Here is a 21,903-nt window from a genome sequence, read left to right on the forward strand (position 1 = left end):
AAAAGCAAGTATGTTAGGCAGGGAGCCCTCCTAGGCTAGCTAATGGGAGATGCTGACCAGAAGGGGAGGGTGCTAAGCCTGTCACTGCAATGCTGTTAGCGATTCTCAGCTGTGACCCCTCTCCTGCTGTCAGGTTCCCACACCAGTGGTTTTCAGTCTGGGTCCACAGCCTACGTCTAAGGGGTCTGTGAAAGGTTGTCATTACCATAGAACAGTGTTTTTTCTACCTGTGGTCCACGGACACCTGAGGGTCCACACACTATGTCTAAGATTTTCAAAGGGGTCTGCCCCTCCATTTGAAATTTTTAGGGGTCCCCAAATGAAAAAAGGTTGAAAACCACTGATCTACACCATTTTAACAAGAAGCCAGGAGGGAGGAGGAGGACCTCCCTCATAACTTTCAGCCCAGTGGTCAGGGTGCCCATATGTGCTAAACGTTCCAAGGGACCTCCTCCTTCTCCCTTCCTTCAGCTGTTTTGTGTGAACTCATCTAAGGGGCCCTACCCGGTAGCCGTGCCCAGAGGGCACCTATAGGATTGGGCCCGGCACATGACTTAGGTGGCCAAATGCCTGTTTTCCCCTGGTTTGTGAATCACTTTGTGGCTTAAGTGGAAGATAGGTATCTGGGTGCCTAGAGGGAAGCAGCAGCGCACATGTCCAGAGGCAGAAACATAGGCGCCGAGGGAACTTGTACCCTGAAAAGCTATGTGTCAACTGAGTCTAGGTGCCAGCAGAGTTCAGCAGAAGTTTTGTGCATTACAGTGGTCCCCAAACTGGGATTTAGGGTATGTCTACGCTGCAATAAAACACCCATGGCTGGCCCATGTCAGCTCACTCAGGCTTGTGGGGCTATAGAAAATTACAGTGTTGACGTTTGGGCTCGGGCTGGAGTCCAGAATCTGGGCCTCTCCTCCCTCATGGTGTAGACATTCCCTTAGGTGCCTAAAACAGAGACTTAAGCGCCTAACTCCTTTTGTGCATCCAGGCCCAGGTGCTAGAGGGCTTTTAATCTAAGGCCCTGATGCTCTACAGAATTTAAGCTCAGAGTAAAAACCCCTTGGCTAAGAAGGCTTGTCAATGGAGTTGGGTTTTTTCTCCATCAAAAATTTCAAGTGGGGAATTGCAGGATCTCCTATGACTTTGGGTAACCTCCATGCCCCTACAATGAACCTTGTAAGTTATGGAATGGGGGACTATGGTGCTTCCTAAGGTTCAGTGGGGGCATTTCCATACTTTCAGGAATGTTCTGCACACCCCAATGTTTGTTCTCATTCCCCATCAATGCATATCTCTTGAGCTCCTCTGTGGTTTGCAGCCAAGGCATTCATTCCTTTAACTAATCACAGGAGGAAAGCTTATTGTTCTATTCAATTCAAAAGGGTTTTTAGAGTAACTCTTACAGAAATCTATTTCTAAAACTTAAAAGGCTCTGTGTCACTAACTTCTATAGGACTTCTTTCCTTAAGAAAAAAGGTGTCTGCTGTGTCTGTCTCCTTAGTTTCACAAGCAAAGAGAATTTCTGTGTCCTCTGGGCTGAGGGCAAACCAAATTAGAGGGGTGGAAAACAGACCAGATGTGATTAAAGAAATCATTCAGAATCTTGCACATTTCAGTTCAGGTTTTCAAAACCACAAGGCATACGGTATTCATGTGGCTTCCAATATGCCAGTGTTATGTATACAGGGATAGTACAAAAAATGAGGCAGGTTGCCAGGCCCCTGTAGACTTTTTGAGGATTTAATCAAAGGGTGCTGAAGAGCCGTCTTGCTGACTTGCTCTCCTTTTTATCACAGAGGTAATCTGCACCCGTCTGGTTCCTGCCTCCTGATGATGCTTCTCAGACTTCTTCCAGGCAGTCTTCAAGTCTCACGCAGACTTGGATTTAGTGCCATCACTCATGAAGTTAAACATATTTTGCTCTGGAAAACAATAGGGTCTGTTAATTCACTGTCTCAGTTTCTCTTTTAGCCCCAGCATAGCTGTAATGTAGTTACATTGAACTTCAGCAGCATTCTGTTTGTGTTACTATAAAACAAGCAAAGACCCTTCAGGCATTTAAATACATTTTCAATTGTATTTTTAAAGACACTGTCAACTAATTTGGTCTAAAAATGTATCTTATTTTAAAACTACAGCTTCTTATTAAAATGGCATTTTGAATTTCCTAAATACAGTGGTCACCGATAAAAACATGGTCTTTGCCCACAGCTATACAGTGCCATTTGATACACTGCATTTTCTCCTCTTAGGGTACGTCTACACTTACCTCTGGGTCCGGCGGCAGGCAATCGATCTTCTGGGATCGATTTATCGCGTCTTGTCTAGACGCGATAAATTGATCCCGGATCGATCCCGGAAGTGCTCGCCGTCGACGCCGGTACTCCAGCTCGGCGAGAGGAGTACGCAGCATCGACGGGGGAGCCTGCCTGCCGCGTATGGACCCGCGGTAAGTTCGGACTAAGGTACTTCGAATTCAGCTACGTTATTAACGTAGCTGAATTTGCGTACCTTAGTCCGAAGTGGGGGGTTAATGTGGACCAGGCCTTTTAGAGTAGGAAATAACTGTGGGAACAGTGTTGAACTTTTCAAGTTACTGTATTTTATTTTAATAATCACTCTATGGTAAATTATTCAGGAGCTGGGTGAGGATAAAGTTCTCTATTTTGAGATGAGTACATGGGCTGGGCTACGGTCAGGAGCTGTATTTCGTGAGAATATTTCTAAATAGATAAAACTTATTTTTCTTTCATATTATGTGGCTCCTCATTTTCCATAAAGGGTAGGACTTTCTGCCTCCTGGAGTCTGTTATAGCACCCAGTTAGAAATAAATATATTAAGCCAAATTATGCTCAATTCCATGGAATTCAATCTCATGTAAGGTATTATCAGGTACGTATTCGTGAGAAGTGCACCTGTGTAACAGAGCAGAGTTTGGACCAGCCTTTCTGCTGAACATGGTGTATTGTTAAAGTCCAGTCAAGTTAAGCATTATTAACACATTTCACAAGCATCTTCTAATTTTTTGTTGCTTGCAGAACCTCCCACGCCCATTGCGCCCCCTGAACTGCTGGCTGTCGGCGCCACCTATCTGTGGATCAAACCCAACGCCAATTCTATCATCGGAGATGGGCCTATAATACTGAAGGAGGTGGAGTACCGTACAACCACTGGGAACTGGGCAGAAACACACATCGTAGACTCCCCAAATTACAAACTGTGGCACCTGGACCCTGATGTGGAGTATGAGATCAGAGTGCTCCTCACCCGTCCTGGTGAAGGGGGCACAGGGCCCCCTGGGCCTCCACTCACAACAAGAACAAAATGTGCAGGTAGGGGAATCTTATACTTTATAAACAGCACTGCGGTTTTGGTTTAAATGTTTTGTGATTGAAACCTGAACAAGGCTGCATTACAGTGCAAGCTGTATCTAGCTCTACCCTTATTTCTATGCACCAATGAGTTACTGACCCAATAACAGCCAATACTCCCACCTCTCTTCTGATGTAGCTGTATTGTCTGGAGCGCTCTTTGAATTCAGGATATGGATTGATTGTGGTATGTTTGTTTTGTTACATTCATTTTTCTGTTCAGGTGGCATGCTTTTAATAGGCATAGGCAGCTGTTTAGACATCTACAATGCATTCCCACTCACGGTAGAAGTGGGAAACCCAAGAAGATAAGAAGAAGACAAGCCAATGATAATCTTTCAAACTAGTTCATTGACCCTAAGACAAGCCCATTATCAATGTTTCCGTCTCTTAAGTGCATAGTAAATACATACTTTACCTCTTAGGTAACTTTTGCAGTGTCAGCCACAAAACAGAAAGCTTTCGGCACTTTGTACAAACTTCAGAAATATTTTTATAATATGTAATTCTGTGATTGTTTCGAAATGTCTTGTTTTGTTTTGTCTTTGATTTCCTCCCCAGACTTATTTTTTCTTCAAAACAGTGCAAATCTCCACCCACTGATACCCATATGGCTAGTTTTGCTCTGCATGAAATTTTATGCACAGCTGAATTTATCAACCAGGGCTTTTGACTTACAGAATCAAATCAGACCTCATGATTAAATTCATGGGGACTCCACCATAAAACTTCCTGATGTGTACAAATCTGAATGAACATACAATTAATTTATTTGTTTATAGTTAGCAGCTAGACTTTATATTGCATATTATTGGAAAAATCTGACCTTTCCTCTTATGGAATTGTGCTATCATAAAATATGGACTGTCCATGTAATTGAAAAGCTTTCTCACCAACTACCCAGCCAGCAAGTCAGAATCTTTAGCCAGGTTCTTTGACTATTAACCTGATCCTGAATAAACAATGTATGATGTAGTATGTTATAATGATTTGTTGTAACTTTGCCTTAATAAAAAGTTCCAACAAATCAATAGCATTAATGGCAAGTGTTAGAAAGTGTGGGATGAGTACGTTTTTGTCCTCCATTCAAGGAGGCTGAATAACTTTACCTGCGGCAGCATTTAGTGCTATCTGAATGTTGCATGATATTGTGCTTTGTTCCTTCATGTTTGCATGGAGGAATTTTGAAGAAGGGGGTGGAGGAGACCAGTTCTGTAATCCAGTTTTAACTTTCCTGGTGAAAGATGAACCCGTTCTTGGTGTTCTGAATATGCTGTGTATTTGTCACTTGCCAAGGGAAATCAAGCTTGTTGGACGGCAATGGAGTGGGTTAGGCATCCCACTGTAAGTTCCTTCCTTCCATACTGCTTTCTTCTCAAGGTTTGGATCACATTTCATCTGCAAATTTCTAGATGTCTCTCGCAATAGTTTAAACAAAGGAGAAAAGTTGATAGAGGATGTCTCTCTCTTCCTTCCACTAGGGTAATATAGCAAGTGGACTTTAGTGAGCTTGTGCAAAATATCTGATTCCAAATATCCATGTTGATGAAGTAAACCAACCAACCTGATGTCTGCAAGGGGGTTTAAAGTATTTTAAGCAGTAACTACGTTTGGCCAAATGTTTTCCTCTGGTTGGATTAAGTCTTGATGCATTAGTATTCATCACATACTGCCACAGCATGAGAACCCCTGTCAACCCTCCTTCCCTCTTCAAATGGGGAAGAGTAGGGAGTTGAGTGCAACATGAAGAAAATGGAAGCTTCCTAACTACATTCTGTTCTCTTTGAAATGGGCAAGTAAAGCACTTGGCATGCAGTGTTTTCTTGAGACAAAACAGCAGTGACATTCATGCAAACTGTGCAGATCTGGCACACAGGTGTTTGATGTTGCATGATATCTGTCAGATAGGCAGGAGCTGGCAGATGGTTGGAGGGTTTTCCACAGTTGTTGCACATAGAGGGAAAGAACAAGGATAGTGATGCCAGCATCCCAACACACTCAGTATTTCAGCAAGTGCCACTGTGCTCATCCTCTTGCCTTCCTGCAACTCTCTGAACACCAGAATCACTGTCAGATTCTCTAGCCTGCAGCACAAATCATGGTCTGATCGATTATCTTAAGGGGCTAAGATGGAAACTAGTGTTACACCGGTAATGGTGAAGGTCAAAGTTTGAGATTTGGCGCCTGATTGGGACCTGTAAACCCAGATTTCTGCATACAGCTAACTGTACACTCAGGAACTGCAACACTCCCAAGGAGGCATAATCCCTCAAGTTCCTGAGCCCCGTAGAGGGAGTGCACATACTACACCAGTCCTTACAAGGTACAGCATGAGCCCCTGTGTCCAGCCAGCTCCACATGATGGTGGAGAGGGGGAAATGGACAGCTCAGTCCTGCTTCCTCACTGCTCCCTTTTGCAGTAGTTTATGCCTTCCAGGGGCTACTGAAGGAAACAGTCTCTATAACTCTCCAACGCAGGAACTGCAATTGTGCCATGGCAGGGCTTGGTTTGCCCTGTAATTTCCTGATTTGTATTACAAATAAAACCTTGCACAAATTAGGTGTCTTAAACAATGGGTGCAATCACACTTTTGCAGGAGCAACAAAAACCAGCATCTGCAAACTTGTGCATGTCATCTCTGTAAAGAACACTTGCTTTAAATTAAAGCTTACTTCAGTGGAGGAGGAGGAAGGGGCACTAGTGCTGCCTCTAATGATCTCTTCTACTGTGCCCCATATCACTGGGTTTTCCTTTACTCTGTATGGCATTGACTAACATCACGAATGATGAGGTAGATAATCGGACCAATTTGGCTAACCAATGTCACTCTATTTTCTTTTTCAGTTGTAATTTACTAACTGTGGAGAAGGTCACTGCGTTAATGTTAATTGTCATACAGAGGTTGTTGAGATTGATAGTGATGACATTTATACTTTGTCAAAAGCACCAGGTTGGAGAGATTCTAATGATCTAAATGTTGCCTCTAAGGAGGGAGGGAAGATGCTTAGCCAATATCTGAAGATTTTATATAATATCCTCATAATGGTAACTCAGATAATAGACTGGAAAATTTAAATCATTATCCCGATTTTCATACCGGGTGGTACAACCTCTTCAAATATCTTATTACTAGGATAATTACATCAGACTTACACAGTAACAATCTTTCAAGACTGTTCTGAACAAAGAAGAAAGTGACACCATTAACTCGATTTTTTTTTTTTATAAAACTGGCTAATGAAAAAAATCAGTTTATGATGGAGCATCTTTTTAGCCCATACTGATTTGTGTGTGTGTTTTCTGCTCCCCTATTTGCAAGGCCATTTCAGCAATGGAAAAACAGCAAACGTTTACACATGTATGTGGCTTTGTTCATGTAAATATCTCTGTTTTGTGGTCAGGTCCTAAATGACTATACAGCACAAACAGCAAAACTGACTGCAGAACTGGTTTCCAAGTGCACCATGTAAACCGAAAAATATATTTGTTGCAGAAACCATAGGTGGTGGTTGTAAGTATAGTATATCCACAATTTTCAGAAAGGTGACGTAGTTTGATGGTATCCTGTGAAATAATCTCCAGTACCCCTTTGATATAGGCATTCTTCTACGGCGATTGAAAATCTTGTTGTTTCTGAGGCTGTGGATGGCGTTGTGTTCTGTATGGCTGAGGTTATGGGGCAAGTGATGCTGCTTTTCCACAATTTCATCCCGTGCACAGCTTGCTGAAGCCAACAGGAGCTGCAGGTGCTTATTGCCTCTGGTTTGGGCAATATCTTATAGCCTGATTTTCAGTGTCCTGCTCAGAGCCAGCTTTAGAACTCAGGCTCCCAGTCTTGTATCTAGACCACTGAATCACTCTTCCCTCTCTCTTCATGTGAAGCTATGGAAAATAACTTTCAAAGTTACAATTATCCAACTTTCTTTACCGCAGGCCTTGAATCCAACTGAAGCGTGACCGAGACTATCTTAGCGTGAGTTTAGAAAGTTACTGCACCATAAGACAATTCTTATCAAAATCATCCATGATTTGTCACATTATTGATCAGAATGAGGGAAAGCTGTTTTCATGGACTTCAGAAAGGTTTTTGATTAAATAAATCCCCTATCAAAAACTGATTATGAAATATCCTGCTTTAAATAACCATAAAGGGATTTTATTGAAGTGGATAATATCTTATCTAAACTTTCCCAATCAGGATGTATCCATACAAAAAGGTTTCTTATACCACTGATACAGTGGCTGGTTTTCCGCAGGGCAGCGTTTTTAGGACTGCAGCGGCATTTGATCAGTCTAAATTCTATTCAAAATAAATTAAGTCCCTGCATGGTGTTTTACTGACTCTTTACAGGCTGGAAGAAGCCAGATGCCCCAAACTCATGGTAAGCACTATCTTGGCAAGTGAGTGATCGTGTTTTTTGGCCTGTTAGACGGTGACAACAGGTGAAGTGGGGGCAACTGAGTGAGCTCAGGCCTGGCAGCGGTAAGTTGTCAGCCAGAGGGACGGGTTGAGAGACGGGAGCTGAGCTGCCTCTGGGTAGGAGCAGAGCCGTAGCACAGAGCCGCAATTGGAGGAGAACAAGATGGGTGTCATTGATGTCAGCCACAAAAGCAACGGTTTAGGAGAGAAGAACGGGATCAGGGATGAGCATGTCTATGAAAGGTCTCAGTCGGATCATGTACGTGTTAGTGCTCTGATCAGAGATCTCCGGACACTGGGTGTGCGCTTTTCAGCAATCCTTGGGCAGGGCCGCCCAGAGGATTCAGGGGGCCTGGGGCAAAGCAGTTTTGGGGGCTCCTTCCATAAAAAAAAGTTGCAATACTATAGAATACTGTATTCTCATGGGGGCACCTGTGGGGCCCTGGGAAAAATAAACATTTAAAAACCTTCCGTATCTCAGCACAAACCCAGTTTTGAGAAAACTTCTTTTCAAGTCACCTTTACAAGGTGTCACTGGTTCTCAGCATCAGCTAGTGCTAAAAGGCACTAAAACTCATTAAAAGGGTTGGACAAATATTTTCTGTCAAAACTTTTTTTGCATTGAAAACTAGGGGTTTTTAAAAAGTAGAAAAAATCACGGACAATGTCTGCTTTCCTTCAAAATTTGTTGTGTTTTTTTTTTAATTGAAAAGCTGAAATTAGTCTGCCAAAACCTGAACATGATTTGGGGTTTCAGAAGTGTGTGGCCAAATATTTGCTGCTTGCTGTGTTTGATTGTTTAAAGAAACAATAAAAAAATTCTGCTTAAAAAAAATCCAAAACATTTGAACCACCTCAGCTTGTGACCAAACGCCTGAGCCCATCCAATCAGAGATTTTTCCAGGTTTCTGATACTCTGCTGGCTTCCTTGACTCATATCTGTCTCCATAACTTTGGGTTCATTTAGGTTAGAACATAAGAACATAAGAATGGCCATACTAGGTCAGACCAAAAGTCCATTCAGCCCAGTATCCTGTCTTCTGACAGTGGCCAATGCCAAGTGCCCCAGAGGGAGTGAACCTAACAGGTAATGATCAAGTGATCTCTCTCCTGCCATCCATCTCCACCCTCTGACAAACAGAGGCTAGGGACACCATTCCTTACCCATCCTGGCAAATAGCCATTAATAGACTTAACCTCCATGAATTTATCTGTTTCCTAGAGACTGGCTCCATGGGGTCCCTCACAAACTGGAGACAGTTACTGTGGGTTTGTCTTTAGTATAGCTTATGTACATACTCCACGAACTGAGCATTTGAGATTGTTCCAGAATCTGGGATGAGCCTATGTTGTGAAAACTGAAATGCTCAAAATAGCACATGCCTGTGAATGGACACAGGAAGCTAAAATTAAATTAACCCAGGGGTTCTCAAACTAGGGGTTGGGACCCCTCAGGGGGTCACAAGGTTATTACTGGGGGTCGCAAGCTGTCAGCCTCCACCTCAAACTCCGCTTTGCCTCCAGCATTTATAATGGTGTTAAATATATTAAAAAGTGTTTTTAATTTATAAGGCGGGGGTTGCACTCAGAGGTTTACTATGTGAAAGGGGTCACCAGTACAAAAGTTTGAGAACCACTGAATTAACCCCTCTGGAGCCTCGGGGAATGCAGGGGAGGGGGGTCTCCCTTGGTAGGGTTGGGAAGGAGGTAGGTGGTGTAGATATTGCTCTTCTCATGTGATCCCTCCCCCGTGGCTCTCTTGGCTCTATCACTGTTAATCTAAAGTGGCTAATTTTAAATGAAGCTACCCCCCCCGACATGAATCTCCCTATGGCACTGAAATTAAATGTAGGGAAAAGAAAAAGATAACAGCTTGTTAAATAGTTGTCTGCAAGCCTCAAACTGCTGAATGAGCTTTAGGGTAGGGAAGGCTGTGCCTCCCAAAACAGCCTGGCCCTGCCCCCAATCCGACCCCCATCCACTTCCTGCCCCCCGACTGCCCCCCCCAGAATCCCGACCCATCCTGCTCCTTGTCCCCTGACCGCCCCCGCGAGACCCCCCACCAACCCCCCCTGCTCCCTGTCCCCTGACTGCCCTGACCCCTATCCACCCTCCCCACTGAGTCCTGACAAACCCCCAAATGCCCACCTCAGAGTCCTGGCCCTCCCCGTCCAGTGTCCCATCTCCAGCTATGGCCATCTCTGATGCTTCAGAAGTGTGTGTGGGGGGAACCCACCAGAATACACTGGGGTGGGGGGGGTCCCTTGCTGACCCTTGCAGAATCACTTTGCCAACTTTTGAGAGTTTGGAAGTACATTTTCATATTTTATAAAAACATTTTTCTTTTCTGTGGTTACTGTCACACACAAGGAAAAATGACTGTAATGAACTCATGAAAATGGCTGTAGAGAGAACTATCAAATGCACAAAAAAGGAAAAAACTGGGAAAACAATTATTTTTCTCTAATCTCTCTGTTACTCATTAGGCATGTGTTGTAACAATAATGGGTTTAAAAAGGGCTTCGGATAGGAGAATGATCTTTCAAGTGGATGGTGTCTCTTTAAAATTTAATGGAAAAAACATTGTATATGTAAAGTTGTTGCTAAAATATAAGATTTAGGATCCCTATATTGATATAATTAATATTTGATTTTTCACACATGCACATAAAAGCCTGAAATATTTGCTGTAAATAACCACTAGTCAAAAGAGATTATAAGTAGCATATTAAATGATTTTAGATGGAACTCTCTGCAGCTGAGACATAAATGTATTAGCCTAAAATCTCCTTTTGAACATTATACTGTAATCAGAATTAATGGGGCTACTTACTGTAGTTACCCGTTCCCCATCTTGCTTGCTCGCTCTCTCTATATATACACTTAAGAGTAGATAATTGTAAAATAGGTTCCTATTCAACAGAAACTGATTTTTTTTCAAACCTCATTTTTTTTAATGCATGCTAGTGAGTGGAACTTATTACCTGGATTTATTTTTCTTTCCGATTTGTTGATAAATGTTGGGGGGCGTGGGCATTATTTCTTTAATTTACATAAGAACATCTTTTGTTTGTGCTCAGGCTTGCTGAAACACTTGAAATAAAAGACTGCGTAGTATAATGACAAAGAACTGTTCTTTGCAGGTATTCTTTTGGCAGCAAGAGGCCCCCAGAGTGAGTGGGCATAGCAGGTGACCTGTTACGTATGGCAGGATGTTGTCTGAGCATTATTTGATGTCTTGGATTGTGCTAAGCCTGTGGGGATGGCAACCACTCTAGTGACTGTTCATTAACTTCAGCATTTTGTTGGTGCTTGAGACTCGGCTTTTGTTCCAGCCCAGTAGCCTCTGGCAAGTGAACTGGAGAGATAAGGCTAAGTTACAGAAATGCTATGCTCCTCATTTTGGACCCTTTATCCTCGAATTCTGTGTCTGGGAATTGACAGCTACACTCACCAAAGCGAGGGGCTTCAACCATAACATATCCTTGGGGCTTAGTCCCTTTAAATATCAGAGGATGATTTTCCCCATCAGTGACAAAATTGACCAAACAGGTAATAAACGTTTCCTGATCCTCATATCTCCTCTTCGCCTTGTTACAAGTGGGATATTCTATTACCAAGTAGGTGACACATCTTCTGGAAGTAAAGTGGCAGCTTTGATGATCAAATATGCTATGTGCCCTGGAGCATGTTCTGATGGAATCTTGACAATCGTGCATTTGTTCTGGTGCTCTCTTCTTCTCTCTTTCCCTCAATCTTTTCACCTCTCTCGGCTCATAAAATTCACATGTCCAAACTACCATGGAAAAATACAAGACCCTGCTGCAATTTATGGCCAGTTAAATTTTGTAGTTTAATAGTTCGATTCTGATTTTTAAAAGGACACTGCCAAATATCTGTCCAATTTCTCTGCAAGGGAACAAGTGTAGTCAGTTGCCACATCTAGCTGCATTTGGGGGGGGAAAGCTGCCTCTTTCTGTAACTGTTGACTGTGAACTAGAATGATAGTGCTGTAAGTGTTTGCTATAAACATCTGCTTGGTGCCAAGTGGAGAGATCTAGCGGAGAGAACAAATGGTGTATTATGTGCAACTGTGAACCCCAAGGAGAATGAAAAGGGAATGAACACAGACGTTAATTTGCCAGTGGGCTGGTTCAGTCACAAGAAGTGGTGATATATGGAACCGAATGAATTTGGGAGCAGAGAGGGTGTGACAGGGTTTGGACTCACCACTGTGGCGCCTCCTACCGGTCGTCTCGGGGAATTGGTTTGGTCCGGTAGAGCACCCCCTTCTGGTGACGTCCCGCCTGTCGTCTCGCCTTCAGTTGGCATACGGACTCGCGTTGCTCCCAACGCTCAGCGTCCTCTTCTGGAACACTGTCCTCCGACAGTATCCCCTTGTTCATTCACACCCCCTTCCGGGGGAGGTTGGATGGCCCACAGTCTTACACCTTCAAGTCCGATCCCCCTAGTCAAGGATCTGGTGTAGCATCGGCCGGCCACTCCCTGCGGCCTATGGCTGAGGGTATGGCCCAATAGACCAATAACGGGGAAAAGGGAGGGGGGGGACTCAGGCCCGCCCACTACTCTGAGTCCCGGTCCAGAGGCCCTCTAGCGACAGTCTTGCTGTCTTCCTCCTCCTACCTCCTCTGGCTACTCCTCTGGACCACTTCCCCAATGGCCCTTCTCTGTGCCAGGCCTTCTCCTTCCCGACCTGCCGCCTGGCAGGGTACATATCAGGGCCTTCTCCCACCCTCTGAAGCTGTCCGTGGTGCTGGCCTCCCAGCTCTGGAGACAGACCTTCCCCTCTGAAGGCCTGGGACAGACTGATTGCTCCTGCTCTGAGCAGTCTTTTATATGGCTGAGCTGTGCCCTGATTGGCTGGTCCCAATCTGTCCTCTGATTGGCTCCCAGTAAGCCCTGCTCGGATTGGCTGCGCGTCTACGCAGGCGCCCAGGCCTGCCGCAGCCCACACTCTCTGTGTATGGGGCAGCCGCCCCACCACAGAGGGACACAAGTGAAAGATGGAAATGCAAGCTAAAAGTTCTGTGTTGGATCTGAGTGGTTCTGTTTGAGATCAGAACATGTTAAAGATCCAATCCTGCAAGTTGTGACTCCCTTCAACTCAAAGGAAGTTGAGAGAGCACAGCACATTCTAGGATCAGGCTCTAATTGTGGTGCCATGGAAAGGCCTTCATTCTTCTGTGTTTAGAATAAGACCATACAATTTTCTGTACTGAAGCAGATCATTGCTCCCTAAAGTCTGATGTATGTTTTCAGCAGTGGTCAGTACCAGCTAACTTAAGAGTAAGGCATAGCATGACCAGAATGCCTCTAACCAATTGAGCAGTGAGATGCATATGGCGAGAAAATTCCTATATCCTGACCCCAGCAGGAGATCACCTCATGCCCTGAGATTTGATCTCTTATCTTAGCCTGCATAAATACAGTTATTTTTAATATTAGAGTGAGGCTGTCATGATAGTGTTTTAGTCTGGTTGTTTTTTAGAGGAATTTTGTTAATGGTGGATTTAAGTCCCTAGGAATTCTTCTACCAGGATAAGCAGTTTCTAATTTTCCTCACACACAGGGTTTGATTTTTATTTATTAGCCTGAGATCTATTTATTCATTTCCACATCAAGCTGCTTCTATTGATTTTGTTAAAATGTTTAGTGATATGTAGCATGGTTCAAATTTAGCATTATGTTCTGAGCAGCAAGCTGGTAAGTAATTAGAAGGACACCTTTCATGGAGGCACTGGGGGCTCTCACTGTGGAAAGAAACAATGTCTTGCTAACTATTGGCTTTTGTGAACTCCTTTGGGAGAGGAGAACCTGCCTGGTCTCTGCTTTTATACTGTCTGGACTGAAGATGATTGTCCTTTTTGATCTTGCTTTACATTCCTTGGCTACTAGCTCCCGAGTGCTGTCTTCAATTTGCGTTCCAGAAAGCTGAACATATGGGTGCCCTTTTCTGTGCCTATTCAAGGCTGTTAGCCCTCTATTCTTAGTGTGGGGAAAACTAGCTGGAATGTAGTAGCTGAGGATGTGCGCCTTCTTTCCACACCTGCCCCAAGACTCCTTTGTGGTATTTCACAAACTAGTAAGAGAAAATCTTACACTGCTGGCTCTAGATCCTCAGCTTGTGCAAATCAGCATCGTTCCTTTCACTTCCGTGACGTTACGCAGATTTACACCAGCTGAGGACTGGGCCTGTGAACTGTAATTCTTAAATCAGGAAGGCCTTTGTACCAAAGCCACAAATCCAAACACTACCAAAAATTTGAATCCATCTCTGGATTTAAAAAGGGCCTGATTCTCCTCTTGTTTCTACTAGTTGTCATGCCATTGACTCCAAGGGAGTGTGCTTACTCCTTGTTTACGTGGATGCCAGTGATAAGAGAATCAGGCCCAAGTTTCTGCAATGGACTCAACTCTAACTTGAAACTGTGACTTAATGGGGAATTATTTTTTCTTTGCATATGTGGCACTTTAATTATATGGGTTGTTCCATGTGTAAACAGACAGGAATTCTAATTAGGGGTCTGATTTCCCTTTCTCGTTACATAGTGAAATATGCATCATGATTGTTATCTGGAGTTTGTTGCACACATCCAGGTGGCAATCAGACAAACTCTTTGTGTTTTATGGCTCACATGCAAAACCCTTTTTTTGGGGGGGGTGGGGGGAGAAGGGGGCATTGAACAGGTAATGGCACCAGTGTGAAGGCAGAATTTCTCATTTTGTATATGTAGCGCTCGTTTGTAGTTCTCAACCTAGTATATGTTCTCGTTAGTGTGGCCCTGAAAATAAAATGTATATAGGACCGGATCCTCAGCTGTTGTAAATTGGCACAACTGAAGTCAACAATTTATGCCGCCTGAAGATATGGCTCATGATTTATAGAATAGTCTTATTTATTTATTTTTAAACAGAAGCAGACCAGATGCTTCTTCTCAATTGTCACGCAGTCTCCTGCTAAAAGCAATTTACTCAAATTGCATGGTGTCTTTTTAGTCTTCAGTTAAGTGGCATCTTTCATAAAACTTCATCCTTTATTACCATATTATTATTATTGCTTCTGTTATTTTTTGGGAGTGTCAGATGAGATGATGTTCCAAGATGATGTTGCTTTATGCTACCATGAAAAGCTTAACTAGCAGTAGGAGACTGGAGAGGATAATGCTAGGTATGTGTTTTAGCTAAGCATCAGTTAAGCATTGAACTTTCACCCAGGAGCAACTCAAGGAAGAGTTTCTTTCTCTATTTTCTATAACTTACAAGGCACAAACATGCTTATGGACCCAATCCTTTAGGATTTACACAGGAAAAGCTCTCACTGAGCTCAATGGAGCTGCATAAACAGGATCTTGTCTCTCCCTAGAGCCATCACTTCATTCCCCTGCCCCTAATGCCCTCTCCATCTGTTCCCTATGCTCTGCCTCCTTCCCCAATGTAATGGAACTACACAGCCCAAGGAAACAGCTCTTGCTTGCCAACCAATCATAAATACCTAACTCAGTAATTCTTAAAATGGGAGTTCTACCTAAGGACTTGACATGGAAATAATAACTACAGATTATTTGAAAATTACACTTCAGTGCAAGTATACCTAAAATACTATGCACTTCAGTTTGAAGGATAGAGACAATCAAGTTTTTTCCTCCTTTACTTACAGTGGTCCTGCCCTTATGGCAGGTAGGCCCTATAGAATTTAATATAGCAAAATAGCCTGATGGGCTTTATATTAGGAAACTCAGGTGTATTTTGAGGCACATGGCTTGGGAGGATTTATTCCACACATCCTTCCTACAAGAGGTAGTTTTTACTAAGAGGTTAAAAGAAAATGATAGAGAAGTTAATAAAAAATATGGCATATTCTGTGGTTTCTGACTTTGAATGTCTAATGGATCTTAATTAACTGTCTAGGTTTGCTGTTGTGTTTTGGTGCTTTTAGGATTAGTTTCTTTCAGGTACTAATTTAAAAGGACTTTGTACTGTAGATGTCTTGGTTTTGTTCATAGGCAAAAATAATTCCAAGTGGTCTGTTCTGCTAGCTGTCTCTATGGCATAACCTGTTTCAAAAAGTAAGTATGAAAGGGCTTTCCTGTGTATAGTTCTTCTTGGCCCGACCTCAGCTGGTGTAAATTGATGTGGTTCTATTGATTTAATGAGAACTACACCAGTTTACACCATCTGAGACTCTCCCCCGTGTGTGCTCAGCTCTAATGATAAGTACATTACTATGAAGAAATTGAAAGGATAAATACATTTGAAATAACATGTGCCCCTATGAGTACTTGAGAACCTCTGAACATATGGTGCCCCCGATCCATAAGCATGGGGAGAGAACATCCCTAATATGGCAAGAAAAAGTGGTGTGGCTAACTTAATGTTGGCTTGTGCTTTGAGACCCTTGGATGGAAGGTACAATGCAAAGTATTTTTTTTTTTTTAATATCAGGGTTGGAAGGGACCTCCGGTGGTCATCTAGTCCAGCTCCCTGCTCAAAGCAGGACCAATCCCCAGACAGATTTTTACCCCAGTTCTCTAAATGGCCCCCTCAAGGATTGAACTGACAACCCTGGGTTTAGCAGACCAATGCTCAAACCACTGAGCTATCCCTCCCTCCACGTCATTTAGGAAGTGATATTTCAGAAATGACATTTACTTCAATGCCAGGTAAGTTGATTTGCTGTTGATGAAAGACTCTTCCTGTATGCCCCTGTTTGAAGGTAATGAGTGATGTATCCAAGTCCTTTGTTATCAGTGCAGATGATGGATAGGAGGTTAGGGATTGAAAGGAGAGGGCCACATAAACGTTTCCAGCTCTGCTTTTTCATGAGTACATTTGTGATTTATAATTAAAGAAAAAATGAGTAAGAAAGTCAACTTTTATTGGTCATTATACTATATTGGAATCCAAATCCTTTAATATTAGACATCACAGTCTCCTCCTGAGTCATTTACACACTGTGCTGACAATGTCTGTCTTATCAGAATTTCACTTTTGTCACCTTTATTTAAAAACAAAAACTAACAAACCAAGAACCCCATGACCCACCCCCCCCCCACACACACAAAAACCCTGTTGGACTGTCCAACAAATGTCAGAATTTTTAAGCAAAATTATTAACTTATTTTCAAAGTTTTGCTGCTGAGTTGATAAAGAATATGCCAGTGCCACCATTGCCTCACAGTTGCATTAAAGATCTACTGATCTAATCTAACTGGGTAGGCACCGTTATAATGTTAAAAACTGAGGTGCTGTTTGAATTGTTATTGAGAAAGTGGTGACAAACCATTTCCCAGGAATGGAAGTCAGGTGGATAAATAGCAAGAAATACTTCAAGTCCCTGCCTTGTCTGATAGATGAGTTGACCCGGCCATATGGAGTTTATCTTCAACACGAGGGGATGTGGTCTGACTCGCATACGGCAGCAGGTTTTCATGTCTTTTTCCAGCATGACAGCTGCAGTGTTGGGTGTAGGTGCTTCTGTCTCTTCTGTTACGGTGCCCTGTAGTGAGGCCATTCCATGAGTTATTGGGGGAGAAGGGGGCATGAAGTATGATGATGATTATTCAAAGTGAGTGATGTCTGAGTTTGGTCATCGATTATCTGGACTGACTACCCAAGGCAGTTCAACTGTGGATTTGCTATGGTGGAAGAGGAAGAAGTTTTACATGGCAGCTTTCCCCTGCTGCCCCCCCCCCCCCCCCCACACACACACTGTTGTAGGTTTTTATGAGCTCAAAGGAATACACAGGATAGTTTCTGCTGACACTGGTGTTGCCCCTGCTTTAGTCCCCTGCCCTCATGTTTCATCTGCCAAAGAATCCACTGAGCCCTGAATATCTCTTTACATGGTATTCTGGAAGGAGTGTTTCTGAACTACTGGCTGTGTTTAGACTAGGTGAAGGGTGTAACTCTGGTGAACAAATTACCACTTTAGGGGTGAAATTAATCCCAGGGGTGCAGTCTAGGAGCTGTGAGGGTGGGATCAGAGGTGGGGGAGTAGAGAGGGGAGAGATGTGATGTGAAAGACACATTCTGTAGCACCCCCACCCCCATACTGAAGAGTTGGAATTGGTGGAAGTGGAGTGTGCCAGGAAAGTAGTGGTGGTAGTAACGATGAGGTCCATGAACTGTATGGATCACTGATGCTAATCTCTGCATACAGGAGATGCTATGCACTTTGGTTGCCTCTACTTACAGGCTGCAGTAGAGGAGTGGAATGGCTGCACAGATGATCCGCACCACAGTGTGTTCTAGTTTTCTCGGGCAATGTATGATGGGCTAGGAATTCAGGTGCTTTGGGAAGCTTCCGAATTTTTTTAAACTAATTTATCTGCAAGATGGTTCAAAATAGAACCACCTTTAATGATGAATTTGAGGATGAATTAAAGGGATTCTGTCTGGTCATTTAAAACACAAATTTTAATTTACTTTAAAATTGTTATATATTGATTACACTTTGTTTTTTTTTCTGTGTGTAAAAATACCTCCTGTTAATAATGAATAAATAAGTTAGAATGAAATAGAAGTTTAATAAAATAAGTTAGAAATTAAATACTGCTCTTAAAGTCTTACTTCTAGGAATTTTTGCAACCAATTCAAAAAAAAAAGTGTGAAGGGCAAAATCACATGATTTTTAAAATACAGATTTGTGAATTTGTTTTTCAGTCAACACACTTACCTGGAGGAAAGTGACAAACACCGCTGTCCAATTTCCTGCTTATGTGTTTGTTCCTTTTCATTTTTCCAAAGACAGCTGAAATCTAAATGCCTCTTTCATTTTCAAATGCATTTTTAATGTGCACAACTCTGCATTAAAAAGCACTCAAATAATAAGAGGCATTTAGGTTTACACACTTAAAGTGCCCAATTTTAAACATTACGGAGAATAAAGTGCACTTTAATTGGCTTTTTGGAAGCTCTAACATGTAATACAGAAGGCAAGGCATGAGCCATATTTAAAGGGACACTGTTAAATGCATTTTTGATCACTTTATGTTTTAACCCTCCAATGTTTGTAAGACATTTAGGAGCAATTTCTTCTCTTAAGACTTTAGTTGTTTTACATGTTGTTAAATGAATACTTCCCCCCATTCTCCCTTTAGAGCTTGAAATATTGACATGAACATGGCCTTTTGTTTAATGCCTTTCCCGCATACCCACAGCACCAGAGTCACTGCTTGGGGAACTATGGTGTTGATTTTAAAATGCTGCCGCAGAAAGAAGCAGATGGAGCATGAGAGCGCAAAATACCAAATACTGTTTTTGTGTAGGCCTTAAATAAATAGCGCTTGTTTCTTTAATTTCACAGCAACAGGGAGAGTTTTTTCTTTTTTGTAATATCATCACTATTTCTTCTCCAGACAGTTAGCAGCCCGCTGGAGTCCATAAGTTCCTGAAGCGCTTGGATTTTTTTGAGTACCATCTTGCAAAGCTCTCCATATACTGTAGTGCAGTGGTTCCCAAACTTGTTCCGCCGCTTGTGCAGGGAAAGCCCCTGGTGGGCCGGGCCGGTTTGTGTACCTGCTGTGTCCGCAGGTTCAGCCGATCACAGCTCCCAGTGGCCACGGTTCTCTGCTCCAGGCCAATGGGAGCTGCTGGAAGCGGTGCGGGCCGAGGGACGTACTGGCCGCCGCTTCCAGCAGCTCCCATTGGCCTGGAGCAGCGCACCGCGGCCACTGGGAGCCACGATCGGCCAAACCTGCGGACGCGGCAGGTACACAAACCAGCCTGGCCTGCCAGGGGCTTTCCCCGCACAAGCGGCAGAACAAGTTTGGGAACCACTGTTGTAGTGGCTTTTATGTGTGCATGGTGTTGCCCTCCAGTGGCTGGGCCACAGAGAAGATTAGAAACCTGCTACTCCTAGCAGCACTAGAAGTTCTCCTTTAATGTGAGTGTCATACTTCTTAGGCCTGGTCTACGCTTAAAATTTAGATTGACCTAGCTACAGCATTTGGGGTGTGAAAAATTTACACCCTTGAGTGCTGTAGTTACGATGATCTAACCCCCGGTGTAGATGCAGCTAGGTTGGTGCTTGGGCAGTGGATTACCTACAGGACAGAAAAAACCCTTCCGTTTATATGGGAAGTGTCTACGCTACGGTCTACTGCAACATAGCTGCAGAGCCGCAGATTCCCCACTTTAATGAGCTAACGAGCTAATATCATCTTGTTCTTCACTATTACAGAAAGTGTTTTGCATCCCTGTGTAAGTTCTGCCTTCTTCTCTGTACAGCTCTTTATTAAAAAAAACGTATTTGTAGAAAGGAGTTTTTCACAATGGGGTAACTTGAAAATGGAGAACGTTTTGCGAAAGGCAATCTACTAGTGCTTTCTGTATTCCTCGAGCTGGTTGTAAGCATCTCTGTGGCCCACCTCTCTATAGTATCCAAAAACTTCAAAATATTGATGAATTAAGCCTCACAATCCCTCTTTGAGGAATCCCAGCTCCCATTTCATAGATGGAGAAATTGAGGCACAGAGATGTGACTTTCCTTCCCTATGTGCTACTATTGAAGGGATTTGCCTCTGGATGACTTCTCCCTTGAACTATACAGTTGTCCCTTCCTGCTTCATTTGAAGCTCCAAGCCAGTGTTTGTGGCCTCCCAGCCTGTTGCCATAGAACGGATTACGATGTCACTGACCAATTATCTTGACGTCCCTGAAGGATAAAGGTGGAAGAAAAGATGAGATCTAGGTGACAATCATTCATTTAAATGTGTTTGCCTGAGAGAGAGTGTTGGTGGAATAGTTATTTAATAATGTATCTTCAAATAATGTTTCAAACGTGTCTAGAGATGGCCAAAAATGAAATTTATTATTCACAAATTATTGTTATCCTTATTATTCACAAGGAAATATACAATATGATTTTGATAGATGAGCTATTTATGAAGTATTTCCACACCTATTAGGAAGAGTGCTGAGAAGACTTGTTTATAAACAAGGTTTTTAGCGTTTTCTGGAATTCATTGTTATTCCAATGGTAAGATGTCTGTTTCATTGTTTTATTAGCTAATAAAAACAATAATAATTTCTAAAGCCTTTTAGTCTAAATTTTAGTTCTTGCCAGAATAACACAGAAAAAGTTATGCAATACAAGACTGCATTTTCAGCTCATTTTATCTGTAGATATATTATTTAAGGTTCTGAGCAAATGAAGAAGCACTTGGCTCATATGAATAGCTCCACTGTCATAAAGTTAGGTATGGAGGCAAGTCTTTGCAGCATCAGGGCCTAACTTCTCAATAACTGTTTTGGTGACATCCAACAGAAGTTGTAAAAAACAACAAATGACATTTCAAGATAGCTAAATACTACCCTTTTTTAAAAGAAGGAAGCAGTGAAAATGATAGTGTGTATTTTTTTAACGTGTTACAATCTTAAAGTGGAAATCCTAACTAAAAGAGCTTTTCCCATTGTGAAATCTCCTGTAACTGTTTCTGCATGCTAAGGCATATGTGGGTTTCATTAGTCAGTATATTGTTGGAAAGAACAGCACAAGTCATTTATGATGGATCTTTTCAAGATGGAAGGAGTTATGGGATGCCTTATGGGACTAGCATAGTTGTCAACTAGACTCTGGCACTTACCATATTAAAGTACTTTAAATATTACTAAAGACACACAGACTTGAACTGCAGAAACTGACAGATGTTTTACTAATACAAAGGATTTCACTTCAGATCCATAAATCCTCAATTTAGCTGCCAATAATCCTTGAAATTATTAGACTAATCATCATGGTATACAGAACACCGGGAAGAAGTTTACAGTGAGCCCACGCCCCCACCCCCACTCCCAAGTTAATGAAAGCCTCTGACTTCCCTGTTTTCTGTCTGTGGCTCCCAAAAATATTTCCCAGGATTTAATGGTGAACAAGGTGGGGGAGGGGGTAAGAAGTGTGTCTCAGCTATATCCACATCTAATTAAAAATCAGTGAGCACCATTAAAATGTTCCACTTGTTTGAAAGATTTTATCATTGTCCAAGTGAGTACCTCATTTGAAAAATTAAAAAGTCTGAAATGGGTAGAATTTTCAATTAGGAATTTTTAAAATGCACTCACTCTGGTTACCTTTAAAAATGAAGATAACTTA

The 21,903-nt window shown here is 42.5% G+C and overlaps 1 protein-coding gene across 1 annotated transcript in view; it reads left to right on the top strand.

Moving 5' to 3' along the window:
* The window catches only part of PTPRT (protein tyrosine phosphatase receptor type T), a 697,808-nt gene that overhangs the window by 337,988 nt on the left and 337,917 nt on the right, over window positions 1–21,903 (top strand). The window contains exon 7 of the mRNA XM_026656812.2: window positions 3,037–3,330. Within this exon, the coding sequence (XP_026512597.1) occupies window positions 3,037–3,330 (294 nt within the window). The remainder of the gene's footprint in view (window positions 1–3,036; window positions 3,331–21,903) is intronic.

The sequence above is a fragment of the Terrapene carolina genome, unplaced genomic scaffold (assembly GCF_002925995.2).
Source record: "Terrapene carolina triunguis isolate 2854851 unplaced genomic scaffold, T_m_triunguis-2.0 Scaffold233, whole genome shotgun sequence".
Lineage (NCBI taxonomy): Eukaryota > Metazoa > Chordata > Testudines > Emydidae > Terrapene > Terrapene triunguis.